Source organism: Panulirus ornatus, chromosome 9, assembly GCF_036320965.1.
Source record: "Panulirus ornatus isolate Po-2019 chromosome 9, ASM3632096v1, whole genome shotgun sequence".
Lineage (NCBI taxonomy): Eukaryota > Metazoa > Arthropoda > Malacostraca > Decapoda > Palinuridae > Panulirus > Panulirus ornatus.
In genome coordinates, this window is record NC_092232.1 from 52,367,313 (window position 1) to 52,392,831 (window position 25,519).

General features: G+C 38.8%; 1 protein-coding gene across 1 annotated transcript in view; it reads right to left on the reverse strand.

The window, feature by feature from the left end:
* LOC139750068 (fat-like cadherin-related tumor suppressor homolog) overlaps positions 1-25,519 on the reverse strand; it is a 791,324-nt gene that overhangs the window by 125,492 nt on the left and 640,313 nt on the right. The window contains 9 exon segments of the mRNA XM_071664403.1: positions 3,496-3,748; positions 7,118-7,346; positions 7,620-7,806; positions 12,974-13,218; positions 14,889-15,130; positions 15,339-15,478; positions 20,841-21,057; positions 21,280-21,432; positions 21,722-21,919. Coding sequence (XP_071520504.1) covers positions 3,496-3,748; positions 7,118-7,346; positions 7,620-7,806; positions 12,974-13,218; positions 14,889-15,130; positions 15,339-15,478; positions 20,841-21,057; positions 21,280-21,432; positions 21,722-21,919 — 1,864 coding nt within the window.

Sequence of the window (25,519 nt, forward strand, 5' to 3'; positions counted from 1 at the left end):
CTTTCCCATGACAAGTTGAATTTTGCTGGCACTGACACTCTAAAGGTGGTTCATAGATGACTACTTAAACAAAGTATATGTAACTGGAGGTGCTGGCAGACCTAAGTATCCTTCAACTGAAACCCCCTGCACTGAGAATTTAGAATGTCAACGTAAAGAGAGCAATGCTTTATGGCAAGAGCCCAGTGGTTGAAGAATTGTACATAGTTGGAGGAACTGGCTTAATCATGGGAAAAGTCACATGTCAGTTTCATAGAGCATGTCGCCTTCCCCACAAATCCACTAGCCTGATAAATGCCAAGGAATACTTACAGCCTCTAAAATACGGCAAGCGCTAGAGGAATTATCAGAGGGGGAGAAAAGTTTGTTTTAGTCTGAAATATATCTGATGAGTCTAGTGAGACAAGTGTATGAAGAGAATGTTGACACTGGGGCAGAAAGGAGCCATATGTGAACAGATGCAATGCCTCCTGAAACAGTTCTAATTCCAAAACATGGATCACTTGCTCTGTGAAGTATACTAGAATATAAACTAAGATAGTAAGAAAAAGGAACATAAATGTGAAAATATACACATAATGAAGTAAACTTAAGTGTTGACAAAGTCAGAAAGTTATAAAAAGCAACATAAATCTGAGATAACCTGTAAACATTAAAGTAAATCTGTGTAGACTAAATCATAGTAGAAGAAACAAAATCTTTAATATATTTCGTGGATTATGCCATCATAATAAAATAATGGAGAGCTCTTCTGAGAACAGCCAATAAACTACACTCTTTGCAGTTGGTCACATGGTAAGTGATTGCTTTTTCTGCATCATTTTTTTAGCTTTATGAAACTGTCAGATCTTGTAAATTCATTATACAGGTATACTCTTACAAACACTATGTTTCACACCACCTTCACAAAATATGGGCTGGATCTATGTCCATGAGTGTGTGTGTGTGTGTGTGTGTGTGTGTGTGTGTGTGTGTTCGAACTATATGTACTGTATAGGGGAGGGAGTTTTAAACTTGTGGTGTGCCATCTCCTGAACATTCTCCACTATCATACAACTATTTATATTTCTTTATGTTGTCCACATTTACCAATTCTTCATTCAGTTTTATCTATTCATCCACTACTCTTCTACTATAAAAGTACTTCTCAACATCTTTTCAAACAAACTTCTTCAAATTCACGTTATTTCCTCTGGTAGTTCTATCCCTGCATCTCCTGAAGAACTGTTAACTATCTACATCTGCATCAAGCTGACTTAAAAATTCAAGGACTGTGATCAGATCACCCCTAATTCTTCTCTCTTCCATGGGGGATAATTCAAGGCCTCTAACCTTTCCCTGCAACTCAGTTTTCATAATTCTGCTACAATCTTTGTTGTTCATGCCTGGACCATCTCCATTAAATCTTTGTGCTTCTTTAGGCAAGGTGGCCAAACTTGAGAACATATCCTAATTCTGGTCTAATACAGAATCCAACCAGCTTGCTGAATATTTTCTTATCCATATACCTGAATGCTATTCTAGTATTTGCCAGCAGACAGTTTGTCCTAATGTAGGACTCCAACAACAGATCAAGGACAAAGCCAACTCTTAGGGGCCCCTTACATTCATAATCCTGCAACTTATTTCTTGCTTGATTATATTCATGGTGAGGCCTTCTTTGACTGTGTCTCATTCTCATTACTTTATATTTACTTAGGATGAGTTTCATCAACTTCTATTACACTAACTTTAGAGTCTGTCTAGGTCCCCTTGTAAGTTGATGCAATCTTCCTCACTTTTCATTTCCTTCATAAACATCCCTCTGCAAACATATCGAGGTAGGAGTATGTACCTTCTGGTAATTCATTCATATCGATCAAAATGATCAATGGTTCCAGAACAAAACCCTGAGGCACTCAACTGGTGACCTCAACCCATTCTGAGAAAGCTTCTCTGACTCGTGTCCTTTGTTTCCATCACTAAGACAATCTTCTATACCTAAAAATAGTCTACCCCTTATTCCTGCCTGGCGATGCAGCTTTTTAATCAGCCTCCCATGAAATAAAATGTCAAATGCTTTCTGGTAGCTAGATATAACAATCCAGTCATCCTTCTCTTTTGTCTAAAAGGGAACTCCATCTCTCCCAGAAATCTAAAATGTTCCTTACCATAGAAACCATGTTGCCTCTCACTTAGGTAATCTATTCTTTGCTGAAGGTCATCCATTTGCTTTCTGATTATCTTTTCCGTTGCTTTACAAATAACACTCTAAATGGACACCAGTTTGTTGTTCAGTGCCTCTTCTCAGTCTCATTTCTTATAGACAGATATGACATTTGCTGTCTTCCAATCCCCTAGCACTTTGCTTTTTCCAGTGACACACTGAATACTACTGAATATTATTTCTTGTGGTTTATCATGTATATCTGCATATAACTTCAACACATTTTTGTGAAACTTCATCATCATCAGGATCATGAACCTTGATTGGGTAAGAACCTTTTAGCATTTTCTTAATAATTTTTATATTTCAATATTTTCTGTGATCTCTCCATTCTATCTCAGCTGTGTTGGAGCTATGGTAACTTGCATTGTGAAAGCACCATTAAAAAAGCACTTTTAAAACTGTCATTCAGTTCCTTACATATTCTCATATGTTCAAAAACTCCTTCCTTTGAAACCCTTAATCTGATTAGTTGATCATTAACTGACAATTTATTACTGAGAAATTTATGGAAAAATGAATTGTAGACACCTGAAGAGGTGTTTACAGTTCACACAGTTTCAACACAACAACAGAAACACACAAGCTTGTAGACCCTCTTGGTCATGACTGGGCAAAAAAGTGAGATATGCCAGGGACCAGGGGCCATAGGTTTGTTGGACTCTATCATGCTTATATCTAAAGTTGATTGTGTATACAGAAGGTAACAAGAGAACTTATTTAAGGAAATAAGTGAGGTTTGAGCAGATGTATGGTGCTTATTAGAAGAGGGTAGGACTAGTCCAGTAGTCCTGTTCTGATGAGATAGAAAAAAAGACCAGCAACCCTAACATGGAGGGTGTAAGATAGTTCTGGGCACCACTTTTAATGTTCTTCCATCAGGACTGTAGTACTATCCTGGGCAGCTGCTGCCAACAGCCTGCTTCCTTGAGTTAGATGAGTAATGGGAGGGGCCAATATACTATTACCCGAATCCTTCCTCTTGCTGGCAACAGAGTCACACAAGATAGTGTAGTCATAAGAGCATACCTCAAATTTGTGGGGGTCATGGGAGGGGCCATTACTCAACTACCTGAGCCCTCCTAACACCATAGCCATGATATCTGCTAACAACAATTTACTTACCTCACAGGCCCTCCCCACCTACCTTGAAATTAAAAAAAAAAAAAAAATGACATGAGATAAACCAAGGGCTACTGAAAATATCTTAAGCTAAACATTTTCTAAAAAAAAAAAGAAAAAAAAAAAAGGCATTCCGCAAGAAGACTGTCAAATTATATGAGCCTTACCTGTTGATGAATCAATTGTGAAATACATCCTTGCTTCTTCTTCAAGTATTGTGAAAACTAAGTTTGCATTCTGATCTGAATCTTTGTCCCTTGCTGAGATCACCAGTGGACTGTTATCTTCCATGAGCACCACAGAATTCACTGCAGCAGCCTCAGATATGTGGCCACTATAGGAACTCTGAGTGAAATATGGAGCATTGTCATTCTCATCTCCAATGTTTATTATCAGTTGAGCAGTAGCTTCTTGTCCATTCTGGCAATGCAAAAAAAAATTAAGTTCATAAAGTAACAGGTTATTCTAAAAGACTAAATGCCATAATCAATTGTGAAATGAAGTTCTACAACGAAGAGGTGTAAGTGAAAATGCAAACATCACAACAGCCTACCCAAATTGCCAATGTTTACTAAGTAATTGTGCAATCCAGTGGCTTGCCAAGTATTATGCCACAGGTCTACCTGACAAAAGACACATTGACGATGTCATTACTTAGAAGAAACTGCATTAGTAGTGGAAAAAACCTAGACTGCAGTATCAAGATGGTAGGCCAAGTTTTAAGGTTACACTAGGAGAGTTGGTAAGTCTGCCTACTTTGAAACTGACTCGTCAAGTAAGTATGTAAAATCAAAAACTCACAGATTTTCTAAGGCAGGTTTATCTATTTGTGTAATATGGTATCCAATATAAATCAGATATTGCAATGATATTATATATGTTCAATGTCTTGAATGGAAGAATTACTGAGCCATCAAAGAATACAGAAAAAGCAGTGTTTTGAAAGGAGCAACAGGAAAAAATTGGGTTTTTACAGGCACATACTTAATTAGAATACATCTGCTCCACTGAGAAAACCTGACCTTAATCAAAGTTTAGAGATGTTGCTTTGACGATGTAAAGTGGAGCAATGCATATGGGTGAAATGGGTAATTTGTTGAATTAATATCATTGACGATAAGCAGGTATATGAACTTCAAGACTGATGTGTGAAAAACTGAGTGGTTTTCATGGGTTGGATGATATCACTGCTTACAACCCTGGCAACAAGAGGAGTGAGGGAGAGAGGCTACTGTTTTGGGAGATGTCATGGCAGCAGTTTTGTTGTGAAAAGTCAGGTATTAGTGATGGGTGATTTGAATGAGAAAATGGGTAACATGGCAGATGAGGTTATAAGTGGGAGGGCATGGGGTATTCAGTGATGTGAAAGGAAATGATGAACAGCTTGTGCAGTTGTGTGCTGAAAAAGATCTGGTGACTGGGAATACCTGGCTTAAAAAGATAGATATATATAGTATATTTAAGTGAGTAGGAGAGATGGTAAGTCAGCTATCTATCTATGTTACTATATCTCTGATGCCCATTTCCTTCTGGAACTCCCTTAAGGGGATGGCCACAGCAACTGAGTCTCCATGACTGGTGAACTCCAGTGCTGCTGGTAGAGGCAACTCTAACACAGTGTTTTCAGAGGTTTTATTGGATTAAGCACTAACTATTAGGTGTGCAAAAGAGACTCTTAGATATAAACGTGCTGAGATGGGCAGCTGGTGGGATGTCCGATGATTACTTGGTGAAGGTGAGAGTTAAGATTTGCGGAGCTTTCCAAAAAAAGAATATGATATGGGTGAGAAGGTGATGAAAGTGAGCAAGCTTGGGAAAGAGGCATGTGTGAAAAGTTACCAGGAGAAATGAGTATATATTGGGAAAAGATGAGAGTAAATGAATCCAGGGGATGGGTAAAGAATGGGAGTTATGTAAGGAAGCAGTGCTGACCTGTGTGGCATGTGAGAAAGGGTAGTGTGCTGTGGGATGATGAAATTAAGCACCTAGTGAAGAGAAAAGAGAGGTGTATGGGCATTAATTACAAATAATGAGTGCAAGTGATGGGAGATGCACAAGAGAAAGTGGCAGTAGGTCAAAGCGGAATGAGCAGGGGCCAAAAAAGAGGGCCTGGTGACCAAGCATCAGATTTCAGGAAGAACAAGAAAATCTTTTGGAAGAAGGTTTATTAGTGTGATAAACATGAGAGCCAATGGGATCATTCATGAAAGTGGTAATGGGGTTTGTGGTAACAGGACAGAACTGGATATCAGACTCCAATAAAACACTTAAAATCAAAATGTTTTGAGATGCCAAGTTATAACATTGACTTCCCTGAGGTAACTCTGAGTTGATGATACCTTGTAAGTAACATAATAAAGGACAATGCTGGTGAATTTCACCCTGCAAATATAATACTAAAGATCAATGAGAAGACATTGAAATCCAAGATGTTTACAAAAATGGGAGCAGAGGAGAGGTTCTAAGACTTCAGAATAAAATTCACAAAGTAACAGGACAAACAACTGGAAGGACTTTATCAGTCACCCTTCTTTGAAGCATGCTGTAACAAAGCATGTCTACCTATCTATATATCCGTGATGCTTGTTCCAACCGGAACTCCCTCAAAGGTGTGGCCATGGCAACAGAGTCTCCATAACTTGTGAACTTTAGTGCTGCTGCTTAGCCTTTAGTGCCTCACCTTTAATAGGCCACTAGCAGAGGGCAGCTCTAGTGCAGTGTTTGCAAAGGCTCCTACCTCATCTTCCTACTGACTACTTCTACCTAATGCTCCTACCTACTACTTCTACCTAATGTTTCTACCTAATGCTTCTGCCTTAATGTTCCTACCTACTACTTCTATCTACTGATCCTACTATTTTTCCAAAAGGCAGGGTTAGTGCACAGTGCTCACCGCAGGGAAATCTAGAGTTACAAAGAATGATCTGAGTGAGTTAAGCATTGTCAAATGTTATGTATGATCATGAGAGTTTGTGTGTTTGTGGACAGAATGTCGTTAGTCCATGTCTGGGTGAGGCAGAAAGAAAAGAAAGCTACCTGGGTTAGAGAGGAGTGCAATCTTACAATCACTGAAGTGCTACCTCACTACACAGCTGTCCCTAACCCTCCCGATACCCAGGTTGAAAGTACTGGAAGTACGAGTTGTTGGTTGCCTACCATCTACCAACAACAACATACATGTTTTCAAGATAACTTAGTTTCCTTTAATAGGTTTTCTTTTCAAAAAAAAAAAGCAAAATAGGCAAGTAGGCACAGGTACAACATCTTAGGCATACAACTTCTCAAAATGACAAGGATGAATGCCATCTAATCTATACACCCTACATGTGTCTGAAGACAATAGTCCTTTTATAAATATTATTCTAATATAAGAAACATTAGAAAAAATCTTATAAAAACATGGAAATATCTTCTTTCTTTCCTCTATAATTGTTTGTTACTTTCTGTGTTAGTGAGACAATCAGAATATCTACAGAAGATATGATCAGAGACTAGTACAGTACAAAGAAACTTATTTTGTCATTTCATCCTGCAAGAATTATAGTAAAAATATATTCTTTACACCTGATTGCCCTTTCACACTTTGGAGACACTAGGATCAAACAAGGGTCTCAGAGCAAAAATCCTCACTTGGCTCCTGTTCACACTTTCAAAATGTAATGATAAAGAAGGGAATGGTTTCCAACCTCTCTTAGTTGCCTTCTATAACATGAGAGAGATACACGGGTAGTAATTTTTCTCAGCTGTCCCTCAGGATAACTATACATAAATAAAGTAAATAAAACATACCATTGATGATGCCAAGACAGTGAAGTTGAATGACTGAACTTCTTCAAAATCCACTGGCATATCCAAAGACACCATTCCTGAGGCAGGGTTTATAACAAAGGGATTGCGTCTTGATTCCCCAATGAAGGAAAAGACAACACCCAATCGACTTTCTGCTTCAAGAACACCAAGGTAATCGCCGACATGAGCATTTTCACTAACTTCAAACACATACACCTTCCTCAAGAACCTGTAGAGGTGTACAATCAAATTAATATTCACCATATGAAAATCTAGAACCAATGATATTCTATCAAACATATAAGCTTTCTTCAACAACCTACAAAAGTATATACAGTGATCAAATCAATATCCACTATATGAAAATCTAAGCCAAGTGATATTCTTCTATGAAATACGTTCAAGTTCAGAGATGACTGAAGTAAGTACACAAAATTCTACCAGAAAAGAACTGTGATACAGACATTTAAAAACTACAGAAAAATTTCCTGCAATACTATACCTGGGAGGAGCTCCATTTGCAATTTTCACAAGAATGTTAACATTTACATGCGAATGCCGAGGTGGGGAACCATTATCACTTCCACGAACAGCTAACCAATACTCGGGCATCTCCTGACGGTCAACAGGTCTAGCCAAGGATATGATTCCAGTCTCTGGATCCAAGCTGAAGACACCACCAATGTTCCCTATAAAAGAATCAAAGAAATATTAAATATGCACCCTTTTACAGATTATGATAAAAAGAATAGTCTTTGCTATAATTCTAAAGCATTTATTCTTTCATTCAGAAGACTATCTACACTTTTCAAAAAGAAAAAAAAAGTTCCTTCTATAATGCTAAATTTTTTGTCATACATACACTCATTGTATCAGATTTTGACCTGAAAGCCCATCTATGTTATGTTTAATTCAATAAAAATGATGAGATTGCAGAAATTAAGAAGGGTGACAGTCTAGTCCATGGTTGCACAACTGGAGGCCTATGGGACACACGTGGCTCTCAACTACATGATGAACAGCCCACAATGCCGTATGGAAGATTGAACAAAACATCATCAAACTACCAATTACTCAACTTCTGTAAATGGATGACTCAACACAAGTTAAAATACTTGCTCGAGAAGGCTGCTATTTCTGTATGCTTATTAAGCTCCACTTACATCAGTGAACAAACATTTACTCTTATGAATTAGCAAATCAAAGGCCTGATAGAGATTGAACAATGACAATCTGCACCCCATTCTACAACTAGCGACTGAAATTTGATCCGAATATCATGCACAGGCAAAAGTCACACTGATAAGCCATTCTCTGAATTATGAGTATATTTTTGTTTTTCTCTCTATAAGTTTAGCCTAATAATTAATCAAATCCAGTCTATCTATTTTTTATGGCTGACAGGCTACAGAAGAGAATGAACTGCAGTTTATTTTTTTTGCACATATCTACCATTTCCCAGATTAGCGAGGTAGAGTCAAGAACAGATAACAGCCTCATAGGGAAAAATCCCAACTTGAACCATGTTTCTGTTGCTTCATTTTGAAAAGTAAAACAGGAACGAAGGATTTCCAGCCCCACTGCATCTCATCCCTTTTAGTCATCTTCTATGACTCACAGAAAATACATGGGAAGTATTCTTTCTCCCTTATCCTCAGGGACAATGAACTGTACTTGTACTGTATCAAAAATAAACTAAGGCAATATATGACTCAATTGCTTAAAAATCATGGCACATAAAAGTTATATCTTGATTGGTCTTCATCAGACACAAAACAAGGGCCTCCTCAAGAGTTAATTTACTGTATTTCTCTGAATTTGAGAAAATTCTCCCAAAATGAACATAGTAAACTTTCTAAACTGAACACGTAAAACTAATGTCCAAGATCAAGACTGTTTACCTCTAAAGGAATGGTCTAATAATAACTCATGCACACAAGGGATACTGTTTGGAAGGTAAAAAAATTATGCCTACACAAGAAAGCAAGATTCAAAAAGGGAGCCATTAGGCCTGAGATAACAGCAAAGCAAAGGACCCATAGCTTAAAAAAGTATCCACTGGGGCAAAGGATGCAAATATAAACACTGAATTTTTGGCATTGCCCTAAAGATATTTCATTATTCAACAAGAGAACCGAAGGATATAGTACTTAACCCATTAACATCTCACACGCAATGAAATAATTCCCATAAATTAAGAAAGCATGAGATTTTGACTCATGTTCCCTGCAAAGTGTCTTCTGACAAATGTAAATTATTTACTGCCTGACCTAGATATATGTACTTCACTGTATGAGCTTAAGCCTGCTAAGTCTATTCAAATGGAAGGAATGTAAACTGCGGTCAAACAATGGTTTTCACAGACCTTATCTCTTCTGAAACAGGTGACTTTTATATTAAGTTTCACCAGAGCAAGTGAATGGCCACACATCATCACATCAAAAAACAATGGATTTCTGCCTCATCAAAAAGATGGTTTTGCATCCTGATATCCATGAAAAAAGGGCCAACATAATCTTTCTCCTACAAAGCTAATAAGGACAGGACATATTTACAGTCACTGTAAAGAGGTTAAAGTCATTGTGAGAACAGGCCTTGAAAACTAATGAATATTCAGGGATAATAAAATTACAGGGGAAACAAAGGACTTATTGTTTCCTATCATCATTATCATATAGCCCAGGACCCCTTCTTCAAGGGTTTCTGCAGCTTCTAAACTATGCTTCAATCAGTACGTGGGTAAGAATGTATTCTTATGATACAACCTCAATAAAGGTGACTTTACACGTGCAAATAACCACAATATAACCACTGGACTCTGGTCCAGTATGCCTGAAATCATTGTAACATTTTATTTCATACATGTATCCCATTTCCTTCATTAGCAAGGCAGCATCAGGAGCAGACAAATAAATGGCCTCATTCACTTACATCTACAATCTAGCTTTAATGTATAATGTACTGAAACCAGAGTTCCATACCCACAATCAGGCCTCACAGGCTTTTCCAAAGAATACCTGACCACTTCATACAACTTGGTTCAGCCCACTGCCAGCATGCCATCCCCTGTAAACATCTCTACAATTTGCTCTATCCCTAACACACCTTACATCCTCCCACATGTTCAGGCCCCAAGCCTTCGAAGGATATTTCACTTAATCCCTTCACCTCCTCCTTGGTATCCTCCCTTTCCTTGCTTCCTCCATTTCTATCTTGTATACCCTCATGGTCATCCATTCCTTACTAATCCTTTCCCTGTATCCAAATAATTCAGCACATCCTCTTAAACTTTTTTATATATACTCCTGAATTTTTAATTCAATAACCTCCTAATACCACATACTAATCTCAAATATTTCATTTCTAATGCATTCATCCTAACTTTACATTTTTGTCTACAACCCAAACCTCGCATCCACACATGACAGGACTACTATACTATAGCTAATACCCATCTTTGCCCTTAGAGACAGTGACCTTTCTTTTTATAGATTCCTCAATGTACCCAAGACTTCTGTCCCCTCACCTATCCTACAGCTTACTTCAGCTCCCATGGTTCCATTCTCGGTCATATCCACTCAAGGTATCTAGAATGCTCAACTTAATGTTCTCTCCACTCAAACTAAAACTCCAAATAACCTGTTTCTTTTCACTGCTAAACATAATGACCTTGCTCTTATTCTTATTTACTCTTGAATTTCCCTTTTCATGCACTCTCCTAAATTCAGACAAAAGCTTCTGCAGTTTCTCATTTGAATGTGCCATAAGTGTTGTATCATCAGCAAACAAAAATTTACCTATTTCTTTGCAATGTTAAACTCAGTGAGTTTACTTTATTCACTCACCCTCCCAGTCTCTGATAACAGCTTCTGCAGTTTCTCACTTGAATGTAATGCCAGTGCTATTATCATCAGCAAACAACAAATAACCTGTTCCTTTTCACTGCTAAACCTAACGATCTTGCTTTTATTTATATCAGCAAACAACAAATAACCTGTTTCTTGTCACTGCTAAACCTAATGACCTTGCTTTTATTCACATTTACTCTCAACTTTGTCATTTCAGACACTCCCAAGATCAGACAATAACTTTTGCAGTTTCTCACTTGCAAGATGCTGCATCATATGACTACTGTGTGTTGCTGGCTTTCTTTCCCTACACCTTGAAGCTTTGAAACTTTCTACCCTCTCATGTCTTTCCAAATAACTATGATCTTGCACATTTTGAAACATTTTTCTTCACTTCCTCCGAAATTTCTAGTTTTCCTTGTCTTTTCTTTTTCTCTTTCATTAACCTCTGCATATTTCAATTAAGGTCCAGCCTTGATGCAGACTTTTATCCACTAATGGAATCACCAACTTAAAAAAAAAGTTAGAGAGAGGGACAAGTATGCAGCCAGCAGGGGATGAGGGGAACTAGGGGAGTGGGTGAGGAATGGGAAGTATTTAGGAAAGTAATGCTTACATGTGTGAGAGAAGTCTGTGGCATATGGAAAGTAGGAGGTGGAACGGTGAGAAAGGGTAATGAGTGGTGAGATGAGAAAGTTAAGTTCCTTGTGAAAGACAAAAGAGAGGTGTGTGGGCATCATTTGCACTGAGGGAGTGTAACTGATTGGATGTACAAGGGAAAGCCGCAGGGGGAAAAGAGAGAAGGTGCATGAGCTGAAAAGGAGAGCAAATGAGAGCTGGGGTTAGCAAGTACCAGCAAACTTTGGATAGAATATATAAATATTTTGAGAGTGGGTATTTTGTGTTAGAAAAAAATAAAGAAAACAAATGGGATCATGAAGAGGATATGGAATGGGTATTTTGAAGGGTTATTAAATGTTTTCGATTATTGGGTGGTAGATGTGGGATGCTTCGAACGTGGAAGTGTGTGAGGTGAGAGAGTGATGGGGAGTGGTTTGGTAAAAAGAGAACGGAAGGTTTTGAGTAATCAAGGCCTAAACATGCAGGTGCATGTAAGGTGTACAAAGGACAGAGTGAACCACAGAAATGTGGTATACAGGGGGTAATGTGCTGTCAATGAACTGAACCAGGGAACATGAAACATCTGGGGGATACCATGTTAAGGTCTGTGGAGCCAGGAGGTGGATAGAGGACTTTTGTTTTGGTATATCACACATGACAGCTAGAAAATGAATATGAGTATATGAGGCCATTTATTCATCTGCTCCTGGCAGGCCCTAACTAATGAGGGAAATGGCAAGCATTAATAACAAATACATGTATTTGAATCTACTAAAGGAATACAGGATCAAAGATTAAATTTTCAAGTGATTATGCATTTTAAAGAAAAATTAAATTCTGGCAGGTTATGTGAGTTCTGTCTATGCAGCAGGCTTAGGATAACTGGATTGGAGGGTACTTATAGTGCAGGTAAAGTAATTGTCTATATGTCAAAGTAAAACATCATGTAGTTAAAATACCTCCATCTGGAAATCATTTTCACGTAACTATTAATCATCAACTAAACACGTTTACTAATAAAGTACTATTCCTAAATCTAGAATTCTTCCCAACCTTAAAATTACGATTAATATGAGACTGAGAAAAATTACCATACAGTCACTGGCTTTTATAAGTTCAGTAACTTTGCACAAACTAAGAAAATCATTTCTTTTGACATAAATAACAAAACAGAAATTTACTAACAATTAATTTGCAGAGAACTTGAATACAAATCAACTACTATTTTTTTCTTTTCATACATGTTCACCATACCCCGTGTTAGAGAGGTAGCATCAGGAACAGTTGAAGAAATATTCCCATTCACTCACATCTACTCTCTAGCTGTCATGTAAAATGCACCGTCATCTACTGAAAAGATATCCAAGCTAATACGCAATCATCTTACCTGATACAATTGAATACATTATGTGTCCATTAGCACCCTTATCACGATCTACAGCTATAACCTCTGCAACTGTTGTTCCAATTGTTGCTGTTTCTGTGATGGTGCCATTGTACTGTGTTGCAAGAAACTGTGGAGCATGATCATTGTAGTCTCGTACGTTAATGATGACACGAGCATAATCACTCTTTGTAGGAGTGATGCGGTCTTTCACTCCAACTGTCAAAATGTGCTCTTCCTGCACTTCCCTAAAAGAAAAATTTCTTTTAAACTTTTCTAAAATATATATCATTCCTAAATACCAACAAAAACCTTAGTACTGATTCAAGAATTAAGGTAAAAATCATTATACTTAGTCGCTGTCTCCCGCATTAGTGAGGCAGTGCAAGGAAACAGATGAAAGAATGGCCCAACCCACCCACATACACATATATATACAAATACAGACAAATACATATATACATATGTACATATTCATCCCTCCCATATAATTTCCCAAGAATACTCAACAAACTTATACCTCTGTAATTTGAACACTCACTTTTATCCCCTTTGCCTTTGTACAATGGCACTATGCAAGCATTCTGCCAATCCTCAGGCACCTTACCATGAGTCATACATACATCAAATAACCTTACCAACCAGTCAACAATACAGTCACCCCCTTTTTTAATAAAGTCCACAGCAATACCATCCAAACCCGCTGCCTTGCCAGCTTTCATCCTCCGCAAGGCTTTTACTACCTCTTCTCTGTTTACCAAATCATTTTCCCTAACTCTCTCACTTTGCACACCACCTCGACCAAAACACCCTATATCTGCCACTCCATCATCAAACACATTCAACAAACCTTCAAAATACTCACTCCATTTTCTCACATCACCACTTGTTATCTTCTCCCCATTAGACCCCTTCACTGATGTTCCCATTTGTTCCCTAATCTTACACACTTTATTTACCTCGTTCCAAAACATCTTTTTACTCTCCCTAAAATTCAATGATACTCTCTCACCCCAACTCTCATTTGCTCTTTTTTTCACCTCTTGCACCCTTCTCTTGACCTCCTGCCTCTTTCTTTTATACATCTCCCAGTCGTTTGCATTATTTCCCTGCAAAAATCGTCCGATTGCCTCTCTCTTCTCTTTCACTAATAATCTTACTTCTTCATCCTACCACTCACTACCCTTTCTAATCTGCCCACCTCCCACGCTTCTCATGCCACAAGCATCTTTTGCACAAGCTATCACTGCTTCCCTAAATACATCCCATTCCTCCCCCATTCCCCTTACGTCCTTTGTTCTCACCTTTTTCCATTCTGTACTCAGTCTCTCCTGGTACTTCCTCACACAAGACTCCTTTCTAAGCTCACTTACTCTCACCACTCTCTTCATCCCACCATTCTCTCTTCTTTTCTGAAAACCTCTACAAATCTTCACCTTCGCATCCATAAGATAATGATCAGACATCCCTCCAGTTGAACCTCTCAGTACATTAATTAACATCAAAAAGTCTCTCTTTCATGCACCTATCATTTAACTTGATTGAGAGGGTGAAGGCATGTACAGAGCAACAGACTGGGGAAGAGCAGTGTGGTTTCAGAAGTGGTAGAGGATGTGTGTATCAGGTGTTTGCTTTGAAGAATGTATGTGAGAAATAATTTGAAAAGTAAATGGATTTGTATGTAGCATTTATGGATCTGGAGAGGACGTACGATAGAGTTGATGGAGATGCTCTGTGGAAGGTATTATGAATAATTGGTGTGGGAGGCAAGTTGTTAGAAGCAGTGAAAAGTTTTTATCGAGGATATAAGGCATGTGTACGTGTAGGAAGAGGAAAGTGATTGGTTGTCAGTGAATGTTGGTTTGCAAAACAAAGGAGAGATATTTCTTTTATATGAAGAAAACTGCCAACATCTTACCTATCCAGTGGCTCATAAAGTACTATGTCCCCACTAACTGGGCTGACTCTAAATTTTGCTGCAGAAGAAATATGAGCTGTGTTTATAAGGGTATATGTTAGGTGCTGGTCTGAATCTGGGTCTGAGGCAGTAAGTGAGAAGATGGTGGTGCCAGGAGCTGTATTTTCTCCCACCTCAACTTCATATGTGGGCTCTGAGAATGCTGGTCGGTTGTCATTAACATCCAACACTGACACCATTACCTGTGAAAAAAGTTAAAAATTAAATATTTAATGTATCAAGTCAAATTCACCCTTTACATTATCTATGCAAGTAAAAAAAACGTCTGTTTGTTCTGAAAACTACAGTAATCACAATCTATGGTCTGGAAAAAAAATGGGATTTCAGAACGTACAAAATTAATGGTCAATTTTCTTTCTCGTCTTCTAAACTAAATTTGATAATCATTACCCGAGATGTAACAACATGGACACCATCAGTGACAGAGACTGTGAGGTTGTAGAGAGATTTTTGTTCAGCATCCAAATGCCTGGCAACCATAATACTTCCAGTATCTCTTCCAATAGTGAACATGTTTTCCTCATCACCACCTGAAGTAGGAAGTAAAACAATAATCAACTGGATGCTGAATCCTTTAAATTCATTTTTTGTCTAAAATATTCACTACAGTCATAAAAGCCAAGAAAAGATGATAAATGGCAGCTAAAGAGTAAACTTAGAAAACAGCAAGAAGTTACATATTGGTAACTGTAAAAAATATATATTGTGGAATGTAACCAAGTAAAGTCTAAGAGGCAAATTCACAAGTTAACAGTAATCTGCGATAGAGCAAAACACATCATATATGGATAGGGAGAAGCAAACATTGGCAATATTGACATAAGCACTCAATGTAAATATCTATCTATCTATATCATCAAAAAATCCTCTCCCAATTCCTTGGGGTGCATCAAGTATGCAAAACCTCTCAAATCACACATATACACTCAAACTCTATGCTCAATGTGATGAAATGAATGTCATATTCCATACCTGCATCACTCAACTTTGCATAGCATGCCAATTTATTTACTCAGACCGACATATCTCCATTATCAAAAAATCAAATCTCACCACCTCTATGTACAATATGTTTCCATTGCAATCTGTCTTAAATCATTCCTCTGGCATCCTCACCTGAAATATCCATTATCCCAAACAATTCTCTCTCATGACATCTGTTCAGCTCTTCCATAAGCTTCCTTTACATGCTAGCCCTGCCATTTTGAAAAAACTTTTTCTATGTACTCAAAAGTAGGTTAGGTACTCCTTGCTCCTTCAATTGTACTACTATACAGTACATTATCTTGAATAACCTATGTCATATATCTATTATTATCATACTTAATCGCTGTTTCCCCGCGTCAGCAAGGTAGTGCCACGAAACAGACGAAGAATGGCCCATCCAATCAAATACACGCACACACACATATATGAAGAATGTGAGGAAGGCGAGAATGTTATCTCAGAGAGCAAAAATGGGTATGTTTGAAGGAATAGTGGTTCCAACAATGTTATATGGTTGTGAGGCATGGGCTACAGATAGGGTTGTGTGGAGGAGGGTGGATGTGTTGGAAATGAGATGTTTGAGGACAATATGTGGCATAAGGTGGTTTGATCGAGTAAGTAATGAAAGGGTAATAGAGATGAATGGTAATAAAAAGAGTGTGGTTTATGGATGGGGTTGCTAGGGAGGTGAACACAAGAGTTTTGGAGAGAGGGCAAGTATGTAGTCTCTTGTGGATGAGAGGGCTTGGGAAGTGAGTCAGTTGTTGTTTGGTGATGATACAGTGCTGGTGGCTGATTCGGGTGAGAAACTGCAGAAGCTGGTGACTGAGTTTGGTAAAATGTGTGAAAGAAGAAAGCTGAGAGTAAATGTGTTTCAGAGCAAGGTTATTAGGTACAGTAGGGTTGAGGGACAAGTCTACTGGGAGGTTAGTTTGAACGGAGAAAAACTGGAGGAAGTGAAGAGTTTTAAATATCTGGGAGTGGATTTGGCAGCGGATGGAACCGTGGAAGTGGAAGTGAGTCACAGGGTGGGGGTGGGGGTGAAAGTTCTGGGGGCGTTGAAAAATGAGTGGAAGTCGAGAACATTATCTCGGAAAGCAAAAATGGGTATGTTTGAAGGAATAGTGGTTCCAACCATGCTATAGGGTTGCGAGGTATGGGCTATAGATAGGATTGTGCGGAGGAGGATGGATGTGTTAGAAATGAGATGTTTGAGGACAATATGTGGTGTGAGGTGGCTTGATTGATTAAGTGATGAAAGGGTAAGAGAGATATGGGGTAATAAAGTGTGGTTGAGAGAGCAGAAGAGGGTGTTTTGAAATGGTTTGGTCACATGGAGAGAATGAGTGAGGAATAATTGACAAAGAGGATATATATGTCAGAGGTGTAGGGAATGAGGAGAAGTGTGAGACCAAATTGTAGGTGGAAAGATGGAGTGAAGAAGATTTTGAGTGATCGCGACCTGAACATGCAGGAGGGTGAAAGGTGTGCAAGGAATAAAGTGAATTGGAATGATGTGGTATACCGGGGTCGATGTACTGTCAATGGATTGAACCAGGGCATGTGAAGCATCTGGGGTAAACCATGGAAAGGTTTGTGGGGCCTTTTAGTCGCCTTCTACGACACGCAGGGAATACGTGGGAAGTATTCTTAATCCCCTATCCCCAGGGATATATATATATATATATATATATATATATATATATATATATATATACATACGATTTTTGCAGGGAAAAATGCAATTGAGTGGGAGATGTATAAAAGAAAGAGACAGGAGGTCAAGAGAAAGGTGCAAGAGGTGAAAAAGAGGGCAAATGAGAGTTGGGGTGAGAGAGTATCATTAAATTTTAGGGAGAATAAAAAGATGTTCTGGAAGGAGGTAAATAAAGTGCGTAAGACAAGGGAGCAAATGGGAACTTCAGTGAAGGGCGCAAATGGGGAGGTGATAACAAATAGTGATGATGTGAGAAGGAGATGGAGTGAGTATTTTGAAGGTTTGTTGAATGTGTTTGATGATAGAGTGGCAGATATAGGGTGTTTTGGTTGAGGTGGTGTGCAAAGTGAGAGGGTTAGGGAAAATGATTTGGTAAACAGAGAAGAGGTAGTAAAAGCTTTGCGGAAGATGAAAGCCGGCAAGGCAGCAGGTTTGGATGGTATTGCAGTGGAATTTATTAAAAAAGGGGGTGACTGTATTATTGACTGCTTGGTAAGGTTATTTAATGTATGTATGACTCATGGTGAGGTGCCTGAGGATTGGCGGAATGCGTGCATAGTGCCATTGTACAAAGGCAAAGGGGATAAGAGTGAGTGCTCAAATTTCAGGTATAAGTTTGATGAGTATTCCTGGTAAATTATATGGGAGGGTATTGATTGAGAGGGTGAAGGCATGTACAGAGCATAAGACTGGGGAAGAGCAGTGTGGTTTCAGAAGTGGTAGAGGATGTGTGGATCAGGTGTTTGCTTTGAAGAATGTATGCGAGAAATACTTAGAAAAGCAAATGGATTTGTATGTAGCATTTATGGATCTGGAGAAGGCATATGATAGAGTTGATAGAGATGCTCTGTGGAAGGTATTAAGAATGTATGGTGTGGGAGGCAAGTTGTTAGAAGCAGTGAAAAGTTTTTATCGAGGATGTAAGGCATGTGTACGTGTAGGAAGAGAGGAAAGTGATTGGTTCTCGGTGAATGTAGGTTTGCAGCAGGTGTGTGTGATGTCTCCATGGTTGTTTAATTTGTTTATGGATGGGGTTGTTAGGGAGGTGAATGCAAGAGTTTTGGAAAGAGGGGCAAGTATGAAGTCTGTTGTGGATGAGAGAGCTTGGGAAGTGAGTCAGTTGTTGTTCGCTGATGATACAGGGCTGGTGGCTGATTCATGTGAGAAACTGCAGAAGCTGGTGACTGAGTTTGGTAAAGTGTGTGAAAGAAGAAAGTTAAGAGTAAATGTGAATAAGAGCAAGGTTATTAGGTACAGTAGGGTTGAGGGTCAAGTCAATTGGGAGGTAAGTTTGAATGGAGAAAAACTGGAGGAAGTAAAGTGTTTTAGATATCTGGGAGTGGATCTGGCAGCGGATGGAACAATGGAAGCGGAAGTGGATCATAGGGTGGGGGAGGGGGCGAAAATCATGGGAGCCTTGAAGAATGTGTGGAAGTCGAGAACATTATCTCGGAAAGCAAAAATGGGTATGTTTGAAGGAATAGTGGTTCCAACAATGTTGTATGGTTGCGAGGCGTGGGCTATGGATAGAGTTGTGCGCAGGAGGGTGGATGTGCTGGAAATGAGATGTTTGAGGACAATGTGTGGTGTGATGTGGTTTGATCAAGTAAGTAACGTAAGGGTAAGAGAGATGTGTGGAAATAAAAAGAACGTGGTTGAGAGAGCAGAAGAGGGTGTTTTGAAATGGTTTGGGCACATGGAGAGAATGAGTGAGGAAAGATTGACCAAGAGGATATATGTGTCGGAGGTGGAGGGAACGAGGAGAAGTGGGAGACCAAATTGGAGGTGGAAAGATGGAGTGAAAAAGATTTTGTGTGATCGGGGCCTGAACATGCAAGAGAGTGAAAGGAGGGCAAGGAATAGAGTGAATTGGATCGATGTGGTATACCGGGGTTGACGTGCTGTCAGTGGATTGAAATCAGGGCATGTGAAGCGTCTGGGGTAAACCATGGAAAGCTGTGTAGGTATGTATATTTGCGTGTGGACGTGTATGTATATACATGTGTATGGGGGTGGGTTGGGCCATTTCTTTCGTCTGTTTCCTTGCGCTACCTCGCAAACGCGGGAGACAGCGACAAAGCAAAAAAAAAAAAAAAAAAAATGTATACATACAATGTTGTATGGTTGCAAGGCGTGGGCTATGGATAGAGTTGTGCGCAGGAGGGTGGATGTGCTGGAAATGAGATGTTTGAGGACAATGTTTGGTGTGAGGTGGTTTGATCGAGCAAGTAATGTAAGGGTAAGAGAGATGTGTGGAAATAAAAAGAGCGTGGTTGAGAGAGCAGAAGAGGGTGTTTTGAAATGGTTTGGGCACATGGAGAGAATGAGTGAGGAAAGATTGACCAAGAGGTTATATGTGTCGGAGGTGGAGGGAACGAGGAGAAGTGGGAGACCAAATTGGAGGTGGAAAGATTGAGTGAAAAAGATTTTGAGTGATCAGGGCCTGGACATGCAGGAGGGTGAAAGGTGGGCAAGGAATAGAGTGAATTGGATCGATGTGGTATACCGGGGTTGACGTGCTGTCAGTGGATTGAATCAGGGCATGTGAAGCGTCTGGGGTAAACCATAGAAAGTTGTGTGGGGCCTGGATGTGGAAAGGGAGCTGTGGTTTTGGGCATTATTGCATGACAGCTAGAGACTGAGTGTGAATGAATGGGGCCTTTGTTGTCTTTTCCTAGCGCTACCTTGCACACATGAGGGGGAGGGGGATGGTATTCCATGTGCGGCGAGGTGGCGATGGGAATGAATAAAGGCAGACAGTGTGAATTGTGTGCATGGGTATATATGTATGTGTCTGTGTGTGTATATATATGTGTACATTAAGATGTATAGGTATGTATATTTGCGTGTGTGGACATGTATGTATATACATGTGTATGGGGGTGGGTTGGGCCATTTCTTTTGTCTGTTTCCTTGCACTACCTCGCAAACGCGGGAGACAGCGACAAAGCAAAATAAAAAAAAAAATAGTATACATTGAAATGTATAGGTATGTATATGTGTGTGTGTGGATGTGTATGTACATATGTGTATATGTCAGTGGGTTGGGCCATTCTTTCGTCTGTTTCCTTACACTACCTCGCTAACGTGGGAGACAGTGACAAAGTATAATAAATGAAAAAAATATAGATATCTTTCATAGGTTTCAAAAATAAAATGCAATTTTTATGAAGAATATCAAATCTCACCAATAATATCAAACCACAGTTGATCATTATCATCATCTTGAGCCTCAATCAATTTGACGTGGTGACCTATGGGATCACTTTCTAGAACAGTCACTCGTGCCTCAGGTTCTTCAAGTATGACAGGTGAGTTCTGAGATGTTTGCAATATAGGCACCAAATTTATGAGAACCAAGCATGAATTGGACTTTTGAGGACGTCCATTGTCTATAGCTTGGACCTGAAAGTATAAGCAACAGCTTTTAAAAGAGGAAAGATCTAAAACCTTAAGTGACTGAAGACAACACATGAGTGTGAACAGGAAAAACAGAAAAACAAAATTACATTTTTACCTATTCTGAACTTGGATATGACCAGAATAACAATAGAAATTCAATAATTGCATGGAAGTATCAGAACATAATATCTATGAAATGTATACATAAAATGTGTAGTAAAATACCGTGAATTCATAATCTTCTTTAGGATCCAATCCAGACTTTGCAGATATAACACCAGTCTTTGGATGAATTCTAAACAAGCCATGCCATTTGTTGGACTCTATACTATAACTCACATCACCATTGTCATCTTCATCTTTATCTTCAGCCACAACCTGTAAAGAATTTGGCCTTTGCTGCTTTAAATAGGACAACTATCATTTGGAAAAGAAGAAACAGAGAGCAATTAATCATGAAATTTATGTTCAGACTAATGCACTGTTAAACAACATGCAACTACAACATACACAAAAACATAGCAAAAGTTTTTAAACCTAATTATTCATCAAGATTCGGTTTCATAGATATTGGTTATCATTAAAAAAAAAAAAAGAATAAACACGACAGCACTAAAATGCTACAATACTTATGACCTGCTCTGACCCAACCCTGCAAGCTTCTTACCCTACATATGGGTATATACTCCAGTTCAACCTCATCCTCCACCCCTTGTTGATCTTCCATAATCTCCACAAGAGGGCTGGAGCTCCTATAACCTTTCAAGGAAAGGGGACCTCCCCCAGATCCCTCATCTTCCTCTGCATCCCTCACTCTTTCTTTCTTGTATGGGAGGAAGTAGTCATCATCGGGTGAGGAGAAGTTCTATGCAGCAACATGACAGGGATTAGGGATTAGCTATTAGTGGGTTACTGAGCTAAGCAAAAGGATACAACAAATTGCCACAAATTGTGTATGACAGATTACCATATCATTCCTTAATACCAAATACTGTAATATCTTATGAATGACTCATTTATTCAGCAAATCATACATGAACGGCAGTACAACATCCTTAATTGACATACACTGTATAATCGGTGATCTGGCCATACACACTAATAAATGGTGACAATGAAGGGAATACATCAGTTTACAGAATTAAATTTTTAACTGCTAAGGTAGACAGCCATCAAAAACTTCCTCTTCTAAGTGCACCATTAGCACATTTGCTGTATTCTATTCTGATTTATGCACAAGCCATTCAAATGATTTTACTGTGGAAAACAGGCAGGGAATTCTAATATGGGTGTTAAAATTTTGAAGTTAGTTTTCATGTAAACGGTGTATCTCTTAAAATGTTACTAATCATGGTTTTTACATTTCTGGTATATTACATGGGTTGTAACTGGCATACATGTAGAATCATACAGAAAGTGGCCATATTAGTACTAGCAATAAATGAACTGGGTCTATGACTTTACCCATGCTTTGGCCACAATTATACCCTCAAATGCCACATTACTTACCTTTGCATTTAAATCTCCCATCACTAATACCCAGTCTTGTGCACCAAAACTGTTGACACACTCACTCAGCTGTTCCCAAAACACTTGCCTCTCATGATCTTTCTTCTCATTGCCGGGTGCATAAGCATCATTAATCACCAAACTCTTGCCATCCACTTTCAGTTTTACCCGCGTCACTCTAGAATTTACTTCCTTACACTGTCACACACTCCCACGACTCCTGCTTCAGGAATAATGCCACTCCTTTCTTAGCTCTTGTCCTCTCTCTAACCCCTGACTTTACTCCAATACATTTCTAAACCATTCTTCCCCTTTACCCTTGAGCTCCATTTCATTCAGATCTAGAACATCCCAGATTCTCTCCTAAAATATACAACCTATCTCTCATCTTTTCTCATCTTGGATACATATACACATTCAGACACTCCAATATGAGCCTTTGGCGAGGACAAGCACTCCCCACTTAGGTCCTCCTGTTTCTTCTTTTAGAAATTGAAATATAAGAAGGGGAAGGTTTTCAGCCCCTTAAGTCATTTTCTACAACATGTGTGGAATACGGAGATAGAGAAATAGTAATAATTTTGAAATCCATCAGATCCATTCACAAGGATAATTCATTTATTGGGTGAACAATGTAGATATTCCATAAAATCATGTCCTCTAGTAACATAATGCTATAACTTAGAAGTGTTGAAGTTGTGTCTGGAATCATCTTACATCCTCCACTTCAGGGCTGCTCATCATCCTTTCTGTCTTACTAAAATCTTAAGCTACTGAATCAGACTTTATATCTGTACAAATACCACTTATGTATCTCTTTCATTCTAAACTCTTGTCTTCCATATTTTTCTTCATTCTTTGTGCAATCAAACTAATTTTTTTTGGCATACATTAGCATCTAATATAACATAAAATTCTGTCTGTAAAGGCAGACTCTGACTTGAAGAAAAAAATAATGGAAACCATCTCATAACCCATCAAAAGTAAGACCCTGCACATACATTTGTGAAATTTCACCCAACTATGATTCACTAGTCTGTGCAGGCTGAGAATCAATTATCCAAAAACCCAAATGCTTCAAAAACTGACAGTTAACTTTCCAAGCAATGTGGGTCTTGCCTAACAGCCTTAACCTTTGCCTACTAAAGCCAGTTAAATGTCAGGACCTGCATTACTCTTTGATATTTCTGCACTTATTTAGTGCATTTTGGTAGTGGATTTATTGTGACAATGTCAAAGTAAGAGTTGCAGAAACCCCTCCCTGTTGGTATCCTCACACAGCTTGAATCTCACAGTCTTCTAATTGATCTACAGAAGATATTTTAATATCTGATCATCATCCTTGAAAGATTTTGAGTAATCTTATGTAGCTACCCTTGACATATCCATAGCTGTTGACAGGGTGTGGCACTGGGGTCTCAACTCTTAAGCTCTCTCTTTTGCTTCCCTCCCTGACTTTGCTCCCTCATGTCTTGCTTCTTCTCTGGCCGATTTATCTCTGTGGTTGTTGATGGATCAGCCTCTACCTTTTCTCCAACTACAATGGTGTCCCTTAAGGTTCTGCCCAGTCTCCTATGCTTTTTCGTCTTTTTAATGATGATTTCCTTTCTTCCACAAATAACCAATTGCACTCATACAATGATGACCCACAGGTACATTCCTCCATATCCTTCAATCCTGCTGAGCCTTCTATCACTTGATCTGCATCTAATTTCAACACAACTTTCCCAATAAACTCAGACTAAGACAGAATATCTCAGTATGATGAAATGTGGTCAAGTTTAATGATTCCAAGACCCAGTTACTCCCCATCTCTCAAATGAAAACTTCTCATAACGTTCCTCTCTCCCTTGATAGTTCTGTAATTTCACCATTTGAGTCAATGAACATACTTGGTATTACTGTAACATCCACTCTACTACATTATGGAAATAGCTAAGTCTGCCTCTAAGAAACTGGGAATCCAGTTTAGATGTTTAAATTCTTTTCTTCTGAACAGATGTCCTGTTTATAAAGCACTGCTCTCACATCTGGGATGGTTCTAGCTCTGCATCCTCACTTGACAGATTTCACTCGAAGGAACTCCTATTATAAACTTTCCCAAGCTAAGTTCAAAACTTGGCCCTCTTGCTCTAAACCATAATGTTAGTTGACTTTCTCTCTTCCATAGGTTTTTGCTTCGTAGAACTGGCTGCCAGTGTGCCACTAACCAGACCATACAATATTTGGCAAGCAGTTGTGTCCATGATTACTGTGGGCCGTTTTGATGACTGTTTCTTTCCCTATACCTCAAAGCTCTGAAACCCTCTGAGACCCTTTCATGTCTTTCTCAACACTTCCTCTTCCTCTAAAATTCATAAATACCTTTCCTTGTCAATTCTTTTTCCTTTTTATTAGCCTCTGTAAACTTCAATTAAGGCCCAGCCAGGCTGTGGACTTATGCCAGTGACCAGAGTCTTAAATAAACGTATTTACAACAAAACTCCAGGTTTAGATCTAATATTTTTCTCGTACCTTTTTCCTTCTACATACATTTGGGGTACCTCAAATGGGTACCTCAATTAAGATGTTCATTTCGGGGAACTTAATTCATTTCAAAATGTTTGAGTCATACTGCAATTTACTAGCAAAACAAACTATGGTGGTATGGCTATGTACAAAGAATGTAAGACACAAGATATGCCAAGAAGTATCTGAACTGAACCTTTGAAGGAAGACATCCAGCAGCCTGAACTGAGGACATCAAAACCTTGCCTGAAATACAGCCTCAAAGCTCTGAAACCCTCTGAGACCCTTTCATGTCTTTCTCAACACTTCCTCTTCCTCTAAAATTCATAAATACCTTTCCTTGTCAATTCTTTTTCCTTTTTATTAGCCTCTGTAAATTTCAATTAAGGCCCAGCCAGGCTGTGGACTTATGCCAGTGACCAGAGTCTTAATTAACGTATTTACAACA